General features: G+C 42.9%; 1 protein-coding gene across 1 annotated transcript in view; it reads right to left on the bottom strand.

Moving 5' to 3' along the window:
- The window catches only part of Slc8a3 (solute carrier family 8 member A3), a 135,314-nt gene that overhangs the window by 106,880 nt on the left and 10,963 nt on the right, over positions 1–17,471 (bottom strand). Inside the window, exons 2-3 of the mRNA XM_052185537.1 lie at positions 10,990–11,079; positions 8,657–10,501 (exon numbers count right to left, since the gene is read on the bottom strand). Of these exons, the coding sequence (XP_052041497.1) occupies positions 8,657–10,440 (1,784 nt within the window). The 5' untranslated portion in view covers positions 10,441–10,501; positions 10,990–11,079. The remainder of the gene's footprint in view (positions 1–8,656; positions 10,502–10,989; positions 11,080–17,471) is intronic.

Below are 17,471 nucleotides of genomic sequence, written 5' to 3'. Positions count from 1 at the left end.
TATGTGTTCAGAATCCGAAGATGTGGTTTTGATACTTAACCATATATAGATATATAGATATAGATATAAATATAAATGCCTGTGTTCTGGGGCAAATTACCACATCTCAACAAAGCAAATAGTTATCTTAATGATTTCATGAAGTCCTTATTTTTTTTTTAAAAAAATGGACTTTTATGTTTTTATACATGTAGCTGAACTTTTACTGCATAAGCACAGCAGCAGGCGCAATAATAAATTTTTCTAGAGTTGCGAACTCCAATGGAAAGGCCCAGGAACAGTCTTCCCACTTTCTTCTAACATTCAGAGCTCTCTATAGGATTAGTAAATCGTAGCTGCTTTAAAGCACCAGCACCTACAATTTTCAAAACATGGCCATCCATTAATTCCTTTGGCAGTCAGCACTTGAGTACAGTCATCCTATTCTCCCCCCAACCCCCAAGGTAGACACTGTAGACCCAATGGTTCACAAAAGTTAATTAAAATCTCATTCCTCTCTGCTTTTAACTCATCACTGTAACACCAGTTATGTTTTGCTAGCCTGCATAAAATGATAATCACTAGTTACCAGCTAGAACACAGGTTGCGCAGAGAAATGGCAGATGGTTAAAAAAAGAAAACCTATGATAGAAGTAATTTAGCAAAATACCGGTCTCCTTTATGAAAGCTGGTGTGTTAGAAGGGGATCTAGAAGATTCTAGTCTTATTTTTTAAAAGCTGTATGCTTCATGTGTCCTTTGGGAACTATGCTTCTGTGGACTCATGCAATGAATAGAAAGTTCTGTGTTATGAAGGACAAAAGAGAGACAGATTGTCCTAGTATTGAAAAAAACAGTAATTTTACATTAACACATTTCAAGGAGAGGCAGGCTCTTACTTGATCTATCTTGTGAGGTTCTCTACTACCTCACAAGATTGGCATATGTGGCCTTTCTTCTGATATCCACAGCTGAACGCAGGTATCACCTCACAGATCCTTCTTAACACAGCCCACTGGGACAGCCACTACTAATTGCCCAGAGGTCCTATTTTCCTCCACATCCCTGGACACCTGGTAGAAACACACACTGTGCCATTTGTGCAGAATAGCTCCCAAGAGTTCCTGGAAAGACCTCAAGTTCCAGCTCTGCAAATAAAGACAGCTGAACGCTGCTGTCCAGCTGGTCCAGGAGCAATCAGGTAGAGAGGAAAAGGCTGAAAGAGAACTGTCATCCTGTTCTTGACTGCTGGAGGGAGCACAGAACTGCTCTGGCTTGGTCTGAAACACAGGCAGCACTGGAAACTCAGACCAGAGAAGAGCTTTTAAAGTGACTTAGTTTGACATAATGTAGCTGAAAAACAGAACTCTCCAATGATGCCACTCTCCCAGAGAAGTGACCCTGGTAGCCTTGAGAGCTGTATCACTCAGGATTGCACATTGGGAATGGCCACTGTTGTTCTGGCCAGCTTAATCTTAGCTCTAACATCTGCTGTCAGGGGGATACATTGCTTAGGTCTGGGGAGAACCCCTTCTTTTAGCCAACTGCTGCAGCACAGACCACTGTGATATCAAGACTCTACTATAGACCTTATACACTGTTACGGCTGAGACTCCCTTCTAAATGGCACGGCCCACAATCTAACGATACACCTGTTTAGCTAATTTGGAATTCTCATGGCAACTTCATGTCTCCACTCCATTATCCAGTTATAACGGTTAGCTGGGGTGGGGAGGGGAGGAGAAAGAACTGGACAACAAACACATGGGTGGCTAGGAGTCTTTAACATGGTCAGATTTAAAACAAAACAAAACAACACAACACAACAACGACAATAGCAGCAAGATCAGTCCCGTCTAGACTAGAAAGAGTTGTCTAGGTTGAGGGAGAGGGCTACAGGTACACCCAGAGAGAAAGCTGTTGATCTCTCAGGTTCTATAGCAAGGTGGAAGGAATAAATGCAATTGCCAAGGTGGCAAGAAACAGAGATGCCGGAGACTGAGGCCTCAGGCTCAGGAGGAAATATATCAGGATGAGAAAGCCTTGCTGCTTCCGTCCCTTTCTGGTGGCTTTCTGATATCAGCTCTTGTCTCTGCTGGATCTTTATGATGAAATCTTTCTGACTCACCTAGAGACAAGCAAATCTTTCATGGTGAAGGAGGAAGGTGCACCATCACGAGGGCTTTGTTTCCTGGGAGACATCCATCTTCTCGGTGCTATCAAGCAGTCAAGTGTCACTGTCCAAAGCCACAGGCTTTTTTAAGAGATATTTTCCAGCTCCTCCTAGCTTACTCAAAGTCATAGATCAGAGAGGAAACAGAAGACAACCTAGTAAGGAAGCCAGCACTGAGAAGAAGGGGAACATGGAAAGCGAGATCAGATTGGAAGAGCACGATGACCGAAGGGGCTCCTGGGGAAGGTGTTGGGTACAGAGACACCATGGCAGAGGTCTGCTGACTCTGGAGCACATTCAACCAAGAAACTATGGCAGTGGAGGGGGATGCTTATTGGAAAGAGCAAACATAAGAAAGTATCCTACAAATGCAGATTAACACACCAGTGGGAAACAAGGGGAACCAGTGTGAAAGAATACAGCCAAGGCGATAGGTAACTGCCTTGCTGAGGTTGCTGTCCTGCTGGTGACAGCATGACTTCTGAGTCACCACAACCCACCACGAGAAGGTTAGAGACAGTAGTGAGCCCAGTGAATGTCACAAAGGATACACAAGGAGAAACTTACAAAGCAGACAAGTCAAGACCCACATGTCTAGGGGAATTGGACGACTAGAAAAAGGTAGCAGTAGTCTGTTCTATGGACAAATTTCCCATACTTTGTATATTAAGTTACTGTCAAGATGACACCTAGTGTACTGGCAAGTTTTCTGTTTCAGCTTGACATAGGCTGGAGTTATCACAGAGAAAGGAGCTTTAGTTGGGGAAGTGCCTCCATGAGATCCAGCTGTGGGCATTTTCTCAATTAGTGATCAAGTGGAGAGGGCCCCTTGTGGGTGGTACCACCTTTGGGCTGGTGCTCTTGGGTTCTATAAGAGAGCAGGCTGAGCAAGCCAGGGGAAGCAAGCCAGTAAGAAACATCTCTCCATGGCCTCTGCATCAGCTCCTGCTTCCTGACCTGCTTGAGTTCCAGTCCTGACTTCCTTTACTGATGAACTGCAACGTTGAAGTGTAAGCTCAATAAACCCTTTCCTCCCCAACTTGCTTCTTGGTCATGATGTTTGTGCAGGAATAGAAACCCTGACTAAGACACCTAAAGAGAGCCAACTTAAGGACTCACTGCAGGGTCATCTGGATCATGAATAAGTGCTTCTTTAGGGGTTGGATGTAACACGAACTGGCAGCTGGACTGGGTTCATGCAAGGGCAGATTATTCATTATGTAGCTAACAGGCACTGACCTGTGCAAGGGAGGGTACCAGGTCAATGGCTGACCACAAACGTATACCAGTACGGACTGATCAGCATGGTTTTAGAAAAATGAAATTTTCTAGAATAAGTTTTAATTTTAGCTTTAAATTCTTCCTTAATTTGGGGTAAGTTTGTTTATATTAGCAAATAAAATAAGGGGTTTCATTGTGACATTTTCATACATATAAATCATGATTGTATGTTACCCCAGATTTGTCAGCCCAGAGCCATCTCTCAGCCCTCCTCCAATCTTCTGCTGGTTCCTTTCTCTCCTCACTTTCATACTGCTGATGTCTTCCTTGTACACTCTGTGTGTGGTGCAGGTAAGAATAAAACTCCTATGAATGACTTGCTACCTGAGAATATTTATGTGATATGAGTTGGCAAAATCCTTAAAGCATTTGCTTCTTGCAAAAAGCTCTTCAATGGAATAGAATCTATGTATGTGAGGCTTGCTGTATTTGAGAATCAAACAATTTATATTCAGTTATCAAGTACATATTCCTGGCTTTGTGCCAGGACTTTAGACTATATTGGGAAATACAGCTTAATTCCTCATTTTAAAAAGAAAAAAAAAGTAAGGAGAAAGCGACATCTTGGATAATCAGTCTGCTACCTCCTTCATGGTTCCGGGGGAAACCGAGCCAAAGGTGTGCCCATACACTCCATACAGTAAACCTCTAGGAGCAGGATGGGAAGACCAAGAAGAATCTTCATTCACTGGCCTGTCTTGGTTTAGCATCTTGTATCTTTATTCTTGGGAAAAAGTGGGGAAACGTTAACTTTAGGAATCAGCAGAGTCCAGAGAACACAAGCTTTTAGTAAAACACAAAACTCCATTGGCTCAGGATCTCACTCCCTGAAGAATTTCAAGGTGAGCTGAGAGGTTAAAAATAGTCCACGCTATATTATTATTCCTAATTAAGACATTAGTCACATAATACTCCAAGATTTGCACTCTCAAAACAGCTTTCACATCCAAATTGTCATATTCTTTCCAAAACTAACATTTTACTGATGAATAAAAATAAAACAAAGATGACTAAAGCAGAAGGGGACATTAACTCAGCAGCTTCTAGCATCCTTTCCATTCCCAGCTTCTGTCATATCTAACCTGATATTTCTGTTATATCTGATGTGATATCGGGAACTGCTTTCACTCTTTGAGTTCAGCTTTATAATTTGTAAAATGAGAGGTCAAACATCTTCCAGCTTTAACATATAATTTGGTTGGAACATGTACAGCACAGCCAGTTCTGTGTTCTTCCTTGAAGGAGGCCTCTGCTACTCAATTATAGTAGATCCTGCTATTTGCACATTTGACTATTTCCAGAGGAACCCCACCCTACCACAAAGGTCTGTGAGTTGGAACAAGCTGTTACTTTACAGAAGCATGCATGAGTCTTAGATATATAAAAGCCAGTTACTTGTTTAGTGAGTGAAATGAGCGTGCAGGCAAAACTCATATCTCCAAGAAGTCTTGTTACTGTTTGCCATGAACTCACACGCTTTATATAATTCTGTAGAGATTGGCATAAAACCGGGATTCTCCTGGATCATGATGATATAAGTAGTATCTATCACAAAATGTCAATTGTAATACAGGAGCAATATTGTCACAACCAACCAATCCCACTTCCATCACTACTATGTCCTTAATGAAGGTTCCTTAACACTTGAGTGCTGTCACACACACACACACACACACACACACACACACACACGATAGAGAACTTTCATTTCCTCTTTATTAACTCTCAAACATACCATTCTCCCATGTGTCTGCGTTTGTGTATACATGTTGATCCTTTCTTCCAGAGAGTAAGATCCTGGAGAGATGAAATGTCAACTTGTCTTATTTCTCTACCCTCAGTGCCTACTAATGTACTAACACATAACAAACATTTAGTAAACATTTGTTGAGTGACTGAGTGCCTTCTAGGAAAAGGTACTGTACTAAAGGTGCAGTGTTTTTTCTCTTTATATTTTGTACTTACCATTATCTTGCAGGTAGATAGCTAATGTTAATTTTATTGCTTCAATAATAACAACAATAAAATCTCTAGGACCCATGCAGCTGATATGACCATGCAATGCCATACTGCCAGTGAAGGGCGGGCTCATACCCATTTGTCAGATTTCAAGATTCAGAATTTTCTATCATACCATGATATTACAAATGCCTTAGAGGGGAAAACAAGATGGATCTAGTGTGTGCACACATGCATCCATGAGTGTGAATGTAGGTGTGCACGTGCTACGGCACATGTGTGGAAGTCAGGAGACAATCTGGCTGTCTGTCATCATCTTCTACCTTGTCTGAGATAGGCTCTCTCTACTGTTTTTCTACCGCGTATGCCAGGCTAGCTGCCCTGCCCACTTCCAGGGATTCTGGAGCCCTGAGATTACAGATGGCTCACACTATACATTCATCTTCTGTGTTCTAGAGACTCCAACTCAGATCCTCATACTGGCACAGCAAGCATACTTACTCATGAAACCATCTCCCCAGTTCCAGTACTTCTGATAGAACGTAACTTGGTAGTACCTACATGACTGTAGTCAACACAAAAGTTCCAATATCACCCGGCTTAGTAAGTACTGGGCAAATAATACTTCTTAAGATCAATCGGCTCCTGTCCAAGTACCTGAAAGGGTCAAACTCAGTTCCCAGAATGGCTTTGTAATTAGAAAGCCTTGTTAGGAACTAAGTTTTTCCTATGTTGGGTTTGAAAGCTGGAATTAGAAAGTATCCATTCTTGACTTCCAATTAAGCAAGTTATTTGAAAAGCTGCGTTTGTGGTTTCGTCAGGACCTTCATATTCTTTACCTATAAGAAATGCTCTACTCTGATGTGTATTTCCAATGATAATGTTTAAGGAGCAAGTGTTCTGGAAGGCAAAAGGTCCTGAACAGCTCAAATTTTTCATAAGTTAGGTTGAAGACTTTTCACAGTGACCAGAAACCAGCATGCTCTCAATAATTACAGAGATCTAAGTAACCTGATCGTCTCAATGGTGTCTCCTGAAAATACTGTTTAGTCATTGTACTGCAGCTATCAACCCTGTTTACTGCACACACCATGAAACCAGGACATCGCCAGGCATTACAATCAGTCCTGTAAGAAAGCTATTACTCCTATTTTACCACTGGGGAGACTACATCATAGGTAATAGTTTTCTTTACTCATGTGGTTAAGTCAGCAGAGAAGTTAGACTTCTGACCAAAAGTATTCAGAGTCCATGGTTCTTCTGTTACCTCTGGTTATATATGCAGTTTAAAGCACCATGGGTAAGACTAACAGACTTTTGGGCTTGCTATTCTTCAGTAAAGGAAGTCCAAAGGATCAAACCACACTGAAATCAAACAGTGGTGCAAAGGGATAGATAAAAACATAAACTTGCTCACAAGGCACATGTGAATATGCATGTATACATACACACACACACACACACACACACACACAGAGAGAGAGAGAGAGAGAGAGAGAGAGAGAGAGAGAGAGAGAGAGAGAATTACAGGAGATTGTGTGGTTTTGACATCATCTAATGCCTGAAAATAAACACTCACATGCCAATATTACCATAAACATATGTGAAATTTCACTAAGTTCATCTTCCTAGTGACAGCCTCGCTTTATCTGTATGCATGAAGACTTTCCCTAGAGCATATACAAATAGCTAGTATTCTCTGGAAGGCATGAGTTCTTAGTTATGCTAACAAATGAGTATCCTTCCCAGAAAAAAAAATGACTAAAGTGTTCTAACAAATCAATTTGTTGACAGCTTTTTACCTTCAGTATGCAGTATCCCCCACCCTATTCTTTTAGCAAGTTAGAATATGACCCACACTCAATGCCTACATTTGAGTTTGGAAGATTTTGGATTATCATTATATGATAATCTCACCTGTCTCCAGGCAAGGAACGAATTGTTATTTTTACTCTTTATATGAGAGGGTTTCCTTTCAGAGTTACTGAGTGACTTGTGCAAAGTCAGAAGAGATTGGAAAATACAGCAATAGACTCTCATGGGTCATCAGGCTGTTCCCAGCAGAACTAAGACTTTTAGAGTGTTGTCCCATGGCTGGACCCAAGAAGAAACACTTCAACAGTATGTTTCCCTAGCGCCCTTTGCCAGGAGTTCCTTCCCTCCCTTCCCTTCTGCTTTCTGAATGATTCAATGCCCCACAAGTAGAAACTATAGGTTCATGAAATGGTTTTCATCCTCCTTTCTCTTCTCCACACCATCTCAGGCTTCTAGAACAGCAGGTATCCCAAGAGGGCTTCCTTTCTCATTGGCATCCTCCTAAGCTTCCTTGAGAAGCTAACCCTACCATAAACTAAGAGAGTCATTCTTCCCACCCCCACTATGCTACCTATACAAGCCAAGGACCGAATGCCCATTTGCAAGAAGGGTCAGTGAGGAGGGATGACCGAAGCACAGTCACTTGAGTTCTGATGGACTAAATGGAGCAACAGGCGGTGAAATAGTTCAGAGCAGCTCTAAACTGTGAAACAGAAGATGTATTTTCTCCCACAAATCTCCCTCACTGCATAGGCAAAAGTTAGAGCTTATACTTAAGCCAAGAGGCAAAAAAGAGTGGTCCTCAGTGCTCTCCTCCTCTACAACATTTGCAGTACTCTGGTCATATTGACTTGCCTCATTTGGGTTAAACAAGCCTTGTTCCACAAAATAGTGTATTTAGAGACATTGCCAAGCTGCAATCAATTTTTCCAATCTCTAAATGGGAATTGTAGTGTCTGGAATCTACTATGCAACACAACTGCAATGTGGTACTGAGGGTAAATAAGCCAATGCCAGTTGTTTTCTTAAGGATATGATGACCAGACTATTATCCTCCTGGAATATTAAGTTTCTAAACTCATAAGCTTTGGTATGGAAGAGGGAGGAAGGAGAAGTTTGTATTTCCCAGCTCTCTTTGGTCATAAGCGTTCTTCAAGATCTTACAAAACCTTCAGACACCTCCCACCCCTACTGACCATCATTTTGAATGTCAATGGACAAAACACTCTGTGTCCTTAGATCTAAACAAAGTGTCCAGAAACAATTTAGAAGGAGAAAACTGAAGGAGGGCCTGGAAGCAGGACCTGTCCAGTAGTGTCTGCTGATCTCTCACACCTGTGACAAAAGCAAAGTTTGGGATTAACACAAAAACAAGGGAGTAGTACTAAAGCACAGGGAAAGATGACGCGGGATGGGCTATGGAGGAACGAAATACGAGAAAGCTACTTACACCGTTTCATCATTCTTGAACTCCAGCTCCCCGTATGTATCTTCAAAGTCCTCACCACCACCCTTGGCTGTCCCTTCTACTGTCCTAAAAGGGACGATGACTGTGCCCCGGGCACCTGATGTCCTCAAAACCTTGACTTCCATAACACCAATACTTTCACTGACATGAATGGTATCACATTCAAACGTGAAAATTCCTGCATGGTCATCATCCAAGATGGTTACTGTGGCCACACAAGGGGAGGCCAGGACAGCCCGAGGCAAAGGAAGACTATTGAGCATTGCTGGGGGCATCCCCTCCTCCAGCTGCTCCTCTTCTACACGGACATTGCTCAACCTCACAAAGAAGTGTTCGTCCTCCTCAAAAATGTCATCATCAATGATGCCCACAGAGAACTCCTTCTGGGTCTCTCCTGGCTTCAGAACCACAGTGCCCTCTGTGAACTCGTAGTCCGCTCCTGCGTTGGCAGAGCCATCCTCTGTTTTGTAGTCCACGTACATGGTCTTAGATATATCTCCCCCTTTCCTCACCACAGTCAGGAGGACAGCTCCACAGTTCTCCAGGCACTGATAAGAACATGGGTCAAAGAAGACCTTGGAGGCAAAGTCCTCAGGCTCATCAGTATGCACCTCGCTCATGCTAGAGGTCTTCTTGGCTTGTTCTGCTGCATGTTTCTTAAGTATATTGCCCGCACCAGTCATCATCCGGGTGGCTTGGATGCGGTAGAAAGCACGGCTCTTCTGTTGGTGGGAAAGAGCATAGTAATTGGCCATCTCCACCAGCTGATCTAAGTCCTTTTCTGGGTGTTTTTGTTTCAGATCCTTAAGAATCCGGATCATTTCCCTACGAGATTCATCTACTTCCTTTCCTTCCAAGGGTATAAGGTTCCCATCTAGGAAGTGAGAATTCATCATTTTCCCATCCATCTCAATGCCCTTAGGGTGGTCACCCTCTGTCTCAATGATAATTCCTCGGTGTTTATCTGTGCGGTATTTTTTGTGCATGTATTTGTAGAAGAGCAGTCGCTTATCTGCCACCCAAGCCAGAAGGACACACACTGGAAAGAAGAAGAGAGTAAGGAGGCCTTCCCAAACCTGGACCACACCAGGAGAGAAGACTGCTAGGATCATATAGAGCCAAATATAGGCAAAGATGCTCCAAGCGGCCGTGACAAAGAAAACTCGTAAGTGCTTGATCTTTCGAGTCTCCCCATCTGGGATCACGTAGACACAGATACCAATGATGATGAACATATTGAAGGCTGCACTGCCGACGATGGTAGATGGTCCCAGATCACCGGCAATGAACCCATGACCACACACCTCAATTAAAGACAGGAGAATCTCTGGAGCAGAAGAGCCCAGGGCCATTAGGGTCAGATTGGAGACAGTTTCATTCCATACCCGAATTGTAGTTGTGCTGGTCTCTCCATTGGGCTTCTTAATGGTCACTTCCCTCTCTTGGGAGGTAATGACTTCAATAGATGCCATGAATCGGTCAGCAATGATAGACACCCCAAGAAACATGTATATCAGGGCCACAAAATAGACAATGACCCTGGCAATCTTGTCCCCAAGAGACGGGTTCTCCGGATACCAGATTGGCAAGATGACACCCTCCTTGCAGTCTGATGACCCTGAACAGGATTCATTGTTCCGCCCTGCACTGGGCACATCCCCCAAGTCACCAGCCTCTGCTCGAAGACCATTCAGGAAAAGCACAAAAGTAACCAGCCAAAAATGGAGGAAGGCAGAGGTGAGAGGCTGCAGCCGTAACCACGCCATACACAAGACTTAGGTTCGGGCTCCACCACAGCACCAATGGCCTTCCCAACAGGCCTGAGACCTAGAAAACAATCAGAGAGACAGGAAAAGGCATGAGACTTTTCTCATAGGGGCAACAATTGGCAGGTTCCCACCAACACAAATGGATGGTTCACCTCTATTGACATATGGCACTGACATATGGGGCCCGTCTCTCACTTGGAAAATAGATGTCAATGGGAGACACAAATAGCTTCTCTGTCCTCAAAAACCATCTGGTAGAGATTCAGTTGAAGAATGGTTTGAAATAGCTGGCAAGACTAGGGATGGAAATCCAAGTGATACCTCCTAGTCCTGAGTTGCAACTCCACTTGTCCCTAGAATCAACTTAAAATACATGCTTATTAATGAGAAGGAAGGACGTCTTCCTTCTCATTTGCACTGTGGCTAGAAATTTCAGCCTTCCTTGCCCTGCGTTCATATTCAAGAACCTTGCACAACTCAGTTTTGTAAGCACATGTGCTGAATAGAGCATGTTATTCATGGGCTGGGCCTTGATATAGCGCACACCTTGCTCTGCGTGTGATTGAGCTCTTGTGAGTGAAAAGCTCCTTCCTCAAATTCGAAACTTCTAGAGGCAGCCAGGAGTTCCGAGGCTTCCTGTAAAAAAATAATAAAATTGATTTCACCGTGAATGCTGCAATGTGTGCCTCAGACATTGTCCACTGTGCTTTTTGGACACTCCTCCTGTTAAACCCTGTTTAGAACAAGCTATGAATATGGTGATTATTCAGCCACTGCACACTGCATGAAAACATGGAAGGGGCCAAGAAGTAGAAATTGTTACAAATAAAACACACGAATGGTTCTCATATACAGTTTTTTTTTTTTTAAAAGACTTGAGGTGAATCTGGGAATGGCATACGGCTTCATCGGATGGGCTCGAAGCATTGAGCAGTAACTGTGCACAGAAGAGACCAGAAGGGCATTCATTATTTTCAGTTGAGCTTCTGATCATTTGAGGCTATGCAACCTTTCACTTACTGACTCACTCAGACAGAATAGGAATGAAAACAACCAAGTGATCGTTTTATGTATGTATGTATACATATGTGTGTGTGTGTGTGTGTGTGTGTATACACACACACACATAAGCAATCTGCCACTTTCCCCTCTGTTAGAATCCTATGGGGTATAACTCAGGACTGTGGAATTCTGTTTGTGCAGTACCTTAAAGGTGTCAAGGTCCCTATTGTTCCCATTGGCTCTTCTTTTTCCATTGGTTCTCATTTCTGAAAGCAAAGCCCCCTCCCCATCCCCGTCTACCAATTATTTGTGAGAGATTCCAGGTGTTAGTCTGCAAACATTCCTCTCCATCTCTGTAGCCAGTCCAGCACTAAGTCCTACCAGCTCTCTTCCTGATCTTAACCACCACCATCATGGTCCAAGCCACCACTGCTCCTTATCCCATGGATCTGCTGCAGTAGCCTTCCAACTAAAAGCCCCACTTCAACTCTTGCCAGAGACTAAATCTCAATTCTACTTTCTTGGCTCAGCTGTGATAATACTGGGATGCCCGGACTCAACTTATGCTAGACAAGTACTCTACCACTGAGTAATCTCTCCAGTCAACTAGAGTAGTAAATAAATAAGTAAATAAATAAATAACAAAAAACCCAACCAACAATCAAACAACAAACAACACACACACACACACACACACACACACACACACACTAGATTTAAGCATATCACTTCCCTAGCTGAAGCTCTGCATGGTTTTCTTCTTGCTGTTGATATAAATTCTTGACTGCCTGCTGTGACCAGCCAAGCCTTGCAGGAGACACCTCTTTTCATTATCTTTCTAGTTCATCCCCTGTCACTGTCTCACTACATTTTAACAATGTCCTTCCTTCATTTCTCCCTGATTAGACAAGCTAGCGTCCGCCTCAGAACTGTTGCCATGCCATTATTCATACTTGAAAGGAGAGTTTCTTTTTTGTACCTTCCAGTCACAACAATGTCCTATATCAACTGTCACTTTCTGAAACAAACAATAACTTCCTCTCATTGATAAAAACGGGTGGGTTTTTTTTTCCTGTATTTACTCCTCATTGGATTATTTCTCTATATGACATTTTAGATACTTTGGAATTTTATGTTTCTTTTTTTATTATTAGATGAGTTATGTCTTATCTATAAAGCTGAGATGACATAAGAACAGGGGTTAGGTCTCTCTTATTTACTGTGAAATCCTAAGTAGAAGTTAGCAGTGTTCAGTCAATGTGTGCTTTTGAAATGAATAAATATAGCTACCAAAAAAAGCTTCCTGAGAGATCAATCAGTCTTCTTCAAACGGCTGATTGATCTATTTTATGATCTAAGTTATAGCTAATTTCTTTGGGAATATATAAAGATCTCATAGACATATCCTTATTCGATTTTTAGAGGTTGTATGGGTTCTCTTTAAATTTCTAAAACTCATACTCAGTACCCAGTACATACTATACAAATCTTCCTTTCAGGGAGCTATGGATTAACTCCCCCTTACACTGCCTAGAACAGCAGCAAATGTCGAGACTCACCAAATGTCGAGACTCACACTAGTCCAGAAACTGGTCCTCATAACAGTGGCTTGGGGTCTCTGCCTTTGACTTCACTCAGAGGATAAAGGGGTCATGAAATGACCATGGAGGAGTAGAGTGCTTGAAGATGTTCAGCATCACAATCAAAAGGTTAAAGATAGTCTTGTGGGGCTGTAATGTGCCCAGAGATCTCAGTCACAAATCTGACGTTTGCCCTTGGGAAATGCGGACAAAGGAGGATTTTGGTTTCTTGCCTCTACTTTCAAAACTCCTGACTTAGTGGATCGTCATGCCCATGCAGGAGAGAGAGTTGAAGCAGCTTTTGAATCAAGAGCCCACAGTGACAGAGGGTGGCATCCACAAGTGAGTAGGCATCCTCAGGTGAGAAAGGACATGGGGTATCACAGTGGTAGTGGTCCTGATCAACAGGGCAGAGGCAAGGACCCTTAGTTATTCTAAGAATGTAGCCAGCGACTGAAGAGGGCCCTGTAGACACACTGTGGTGCCTGGTTTTCCTGGGGAACAAATATAAGGTCCCTGGGATGGAACCAGAGGATGGTTTCTTGAGAAAACATGCTGGAGGCAAGAAAAAACGGAAAATAAAGAAAAGGCAACTGGCTGGTAAAAGCAGCTGACCAGCATCCGGAATTGAAGGTAGAAAACACTCTGTCTGCTAGCTCTTTCTGGTCCCACCAGGAAATAGATTCTGGCTGTGATATTATTAGACTGTAAGGGGACCACTATGATAACCAAGGCAATCATTTTTTTAAAAAATGCCATTGGTCCAGGTCCAAACACAAACCAAGGCAGATTCTAACCTGCTAGGGTATCTCCTCACCCTCTTAAAGACCCAGACTCAGGAACAGGACTTAACTTGAAAAAGTTATTAACAATAATTGCTAATTTAAAAGCATTTACTACACACTTCGTGCTACCTTTAGTATTTATAAAAACCCCATATGGTTATCAACATTTTTATTTTATATTTTGGAGAAAAGTGAGTCTTTTTAAATCATTTACTCAAAGTGTAAGGAAAACAAATCATTAGTAGAGTCAACACAGGCAGGGAAATGGAATAAAATGTACCATTTTGACCAACTCAATTTTTACCAAAATGGCCCAGTTTGGTAAGTGGTAGACAGGACCACTGGTGGCACCAGTTGGCTTCCAGTCTGATGTGGACCCAGAAGTGACATGAGCTTGAGAGCAAGTGACTGTGTCATTGTTCCCACACAGAAGACACTGACCATTTAACAGAGTCCCCAGGTGTACAGGGCTGTGATGGCTGCCTGCTCCTGACACCCACCCAAATATTCTTCTCCTCGTCATTCAGAGTGACAAATATCGACAAAAACCTGAGGTTTGCCACTGCATGCCAGTGGGTAAAATGAAAAATGAGACACAGTGTTTGCCCACAAAGGTACACTTGAGTGGGAGTAGAAAGACATTAACATAGACAGCTTTCTTACGGATGTGGGGTAAGAGCTGAATGCCATAAATACTCAGGGAGGGTGCTGAGCCAGCGTGGGGTTCGGGGAGCGGTTCGGTTCTGAAGGGGGTGATCCCTGAAGTAGGACTTCAAGCATGAGTGAGCATTAAAAAAAAGAGAGAGGAGAAGAAGAAAAGAACGAAGAAAGGGCCATTCCAGTTAAAGAGAAAGGCCTAGACAGGCAAAGGCAAAGACAGGGAGGCGTGAGGAAGCCTGCTGAGTGCCTTGGATTACAAGGAATACAGTGTGGGGAAGAGGAATCAGAAGAAGGCCATGGCAGGGGAGAGTGCATTCCCCACAGGGTTTCTACGGTAGGCTGAGAAAATGGGATTTTATCCCAAGACAAAGAAAAGCAACAGTGGGATTTTAAACAGGAGAATGACATGGTCTGATTTGTATTTCAAAAAACAAAATCCATTTCCCCCAAACCTTAGGATGGCTGTAGAAGAGTCATTCACTATACACCGTGGGGCAGAGAAGAAGCAAATGAAAAATAAACTATGGTCTATTCAACACAGAGTGACCCTCTGCCCTCATTCTGCTCCCTGAGCAGAATGCATGTCCTGGCTCAGCCTGTGACCTCTTGTCTGTTTCCCGGCTTATTTTCTTAATGTGCTGCCCCACAACCCCCAGGGACTTCTGCAAGGTGTCTGTGTCCTCAGCAGTGGCTCCTGACATCTTTTAATATCAATGGCAAATTTAATTAAAATCACTGTTCCTCTGCCTGTCCAGATCATTAATAAAACAATGCCACCAGGCCAGACTGAACAATTCTCCCTCCTGCTATGCCCTCCACTTTCTCCAGTGGGAACGGAGCTTGGGGCCTGTCACCAGCCTCGGTAGAATCATCCTGCTCTGCTTCTAAATCTGGGCCCCTGCACAGGCATCACAGCCAATTTAAAGTTATAGATGCAGCAGGTCTGCACTTGCTGTGACATGTCATCTGGTGCAGACACATTGTAACGCTTCCAGTATTTCCTCTGCCCACCTTGAGGGAGGGGTGGTGTTTGCGTAGAGTCCTTACCTCCGAGCAAGACACCGTGAGAGATGCAGACACTCAACTCCCTACTCTGTCTAAAGAGTATGACATATAGCATGGATAGCCTGGCTTACACAGTAGGACCTGGATTCATGGCAGAAAACAATGGTACTCAATGTTTTTCCTGCATTATTATTTCTCCTATTCTTCCCGGGAAAGAAGGCTTCATCAGATCCATTTTACAGATGGCACATTAGAGCTCAAAAAGGCTAAGTAATTTGACCAAGATCACAGTTACTAAGGCGAGATGTAAGCATCTGAATTTTGGAAGTCTGCTTCTGGAACACATGATGCTGGGTCCCAGCTTTGGGGATCTTCTTGAGCAAGAACCCAAATAGAACAAAATTAGTCTTTCTCGGTGCAGAGGCCTCCCCGACAAGCCTGGGGGTTCTACTTGCCCACGGCAGCTTGGAGCAATAGAAAGCCTTGGATTTGAAAGTAGAAAGCAAGATTCATTCCTAGTTGTGTTTCAGTGAATGGGAGAGCCTGGAAAGTCCATGGTACTCTCAGGGTAATACTTGAATTATCTATGAAGCTCGGGTTGGGTTTGACAGCTTTTATAGTTCTTTAACTCAAAGATGCTTTGATCATTGGGAAGTTACACATTTAAGTGAGATCAGCCTACAGCAGTGGAAGAGCCAGGCTTGGAGTTTAGATTCCCAAAGAGAAGGCAGACTATAAAGACTATGCCAAGTGATGGTGGGAGAAAGAGAAGGCCAAGACAAGGTCAAGGACAGTCTTCCTTCTAGATTTACCAAAAGTCTCTTGGATTGAGTCCATTTTGTAGGCAACTGTTCTTTGTCGATTTAGGCTCAGACACTGTATTAGTGATTGAGGTATAGCCATTAATGAGTATAATTCACATCAAGCCTCATAGAGTTTATCTTCTGATGAAGGATGGAAATAAACAAAGATAAGTATAATACATGTATGTATTATAACCATATCCTGGGAAGTCATTGATACTCTTCCCTTGCTTTGCTCTGAACACACAGGTAAATGGCTCTATGGTGGAAACATGGGGAATGGCTGGAGTACAGTAGAGCTCTAAAATAATGTGGAGAAGCTCCCAGCAACACAGGGAGCAGTAGTCCATAGTTCTTCCTGTTCTGATCTCATGAAAATGGCTTCTTTTGCTTTCTCTTGACCTTCTCACACTTTAATGACACTTGAACTGTATGATGATGTTAAGGAAACCTGCAGACAATCTTCCAGGAAGCACCACACACCAGAAAAGAAAGTCCATGGACAGAGCAGAGCTTCTGTCTCCTCAAATCATATATGAATCATAAACTTTAAAGGGACAATTAAAAACAACCATATGCATCCACAACCACTCTGGAAATCAGTCTGGCGGTTCCTCAGAAAACTGGGCACATCACTTCCGAAAGATCCTGCTATACCACTCCTGGGCATATACCCAGAGGATTCCCCAGCATGTAATAAGGATATATGCTTCACTATGTTCATAGCAGCCCTATTTATAATAGCCAGAAACTGGAAAGAACCTAGGTATCTCTCAACAGAAGAATGGATGCAAAAAAATGTGGTATATCTACACAATGGAGTACTATTCAGCCATTAGAAACAATGAATTCATGAAATTTTTAGGCAAATGGATGGAGCTGGAGAACATCATACTAAGTGAGGTAACCCAGTCTCAAAAGATCAATCATGGTATGCACTCACTAATAAGTGGATATTAGCCTGGAAAACTGGAATACCCAAAACATAATCCACACATCAAATGAGGTACAAGAAGAACGGAGGAGTGGCCCCTGGTTCTGGAAAGACTCAGTGTAGCAGTATAAGGCAAAACCAGAACAGGGAAGTGGGAAGGGGTGGGTGGGAGAACAGGGGGAGGGAAGGTGGCTTATGTGACTTTTGGGGAGTGGGGGAACAGAAAAGGGGAAATCATTTGAAATGTAAATAAAAAATA

Source organism: Apodemus sylvaticus, chromosome 6 (genome assembly GCF_947179515.1).
Source record: "Apodemus sylvaticus chromosome 6, mApoSyl1.1, whole genome shotgun sequence".
In the NCBI taxonomy this organism is placed as follows: Eukaryota; Metazoa; Chordata; class Mammalia; order Rodentia; family Muridae; genus Apodemus; species Apodemus sylvaticus.
Note: the sequence above shows the minus strand (reverse complement) of the source record. Positions and strands in the feature narration are given on the sequence as shown.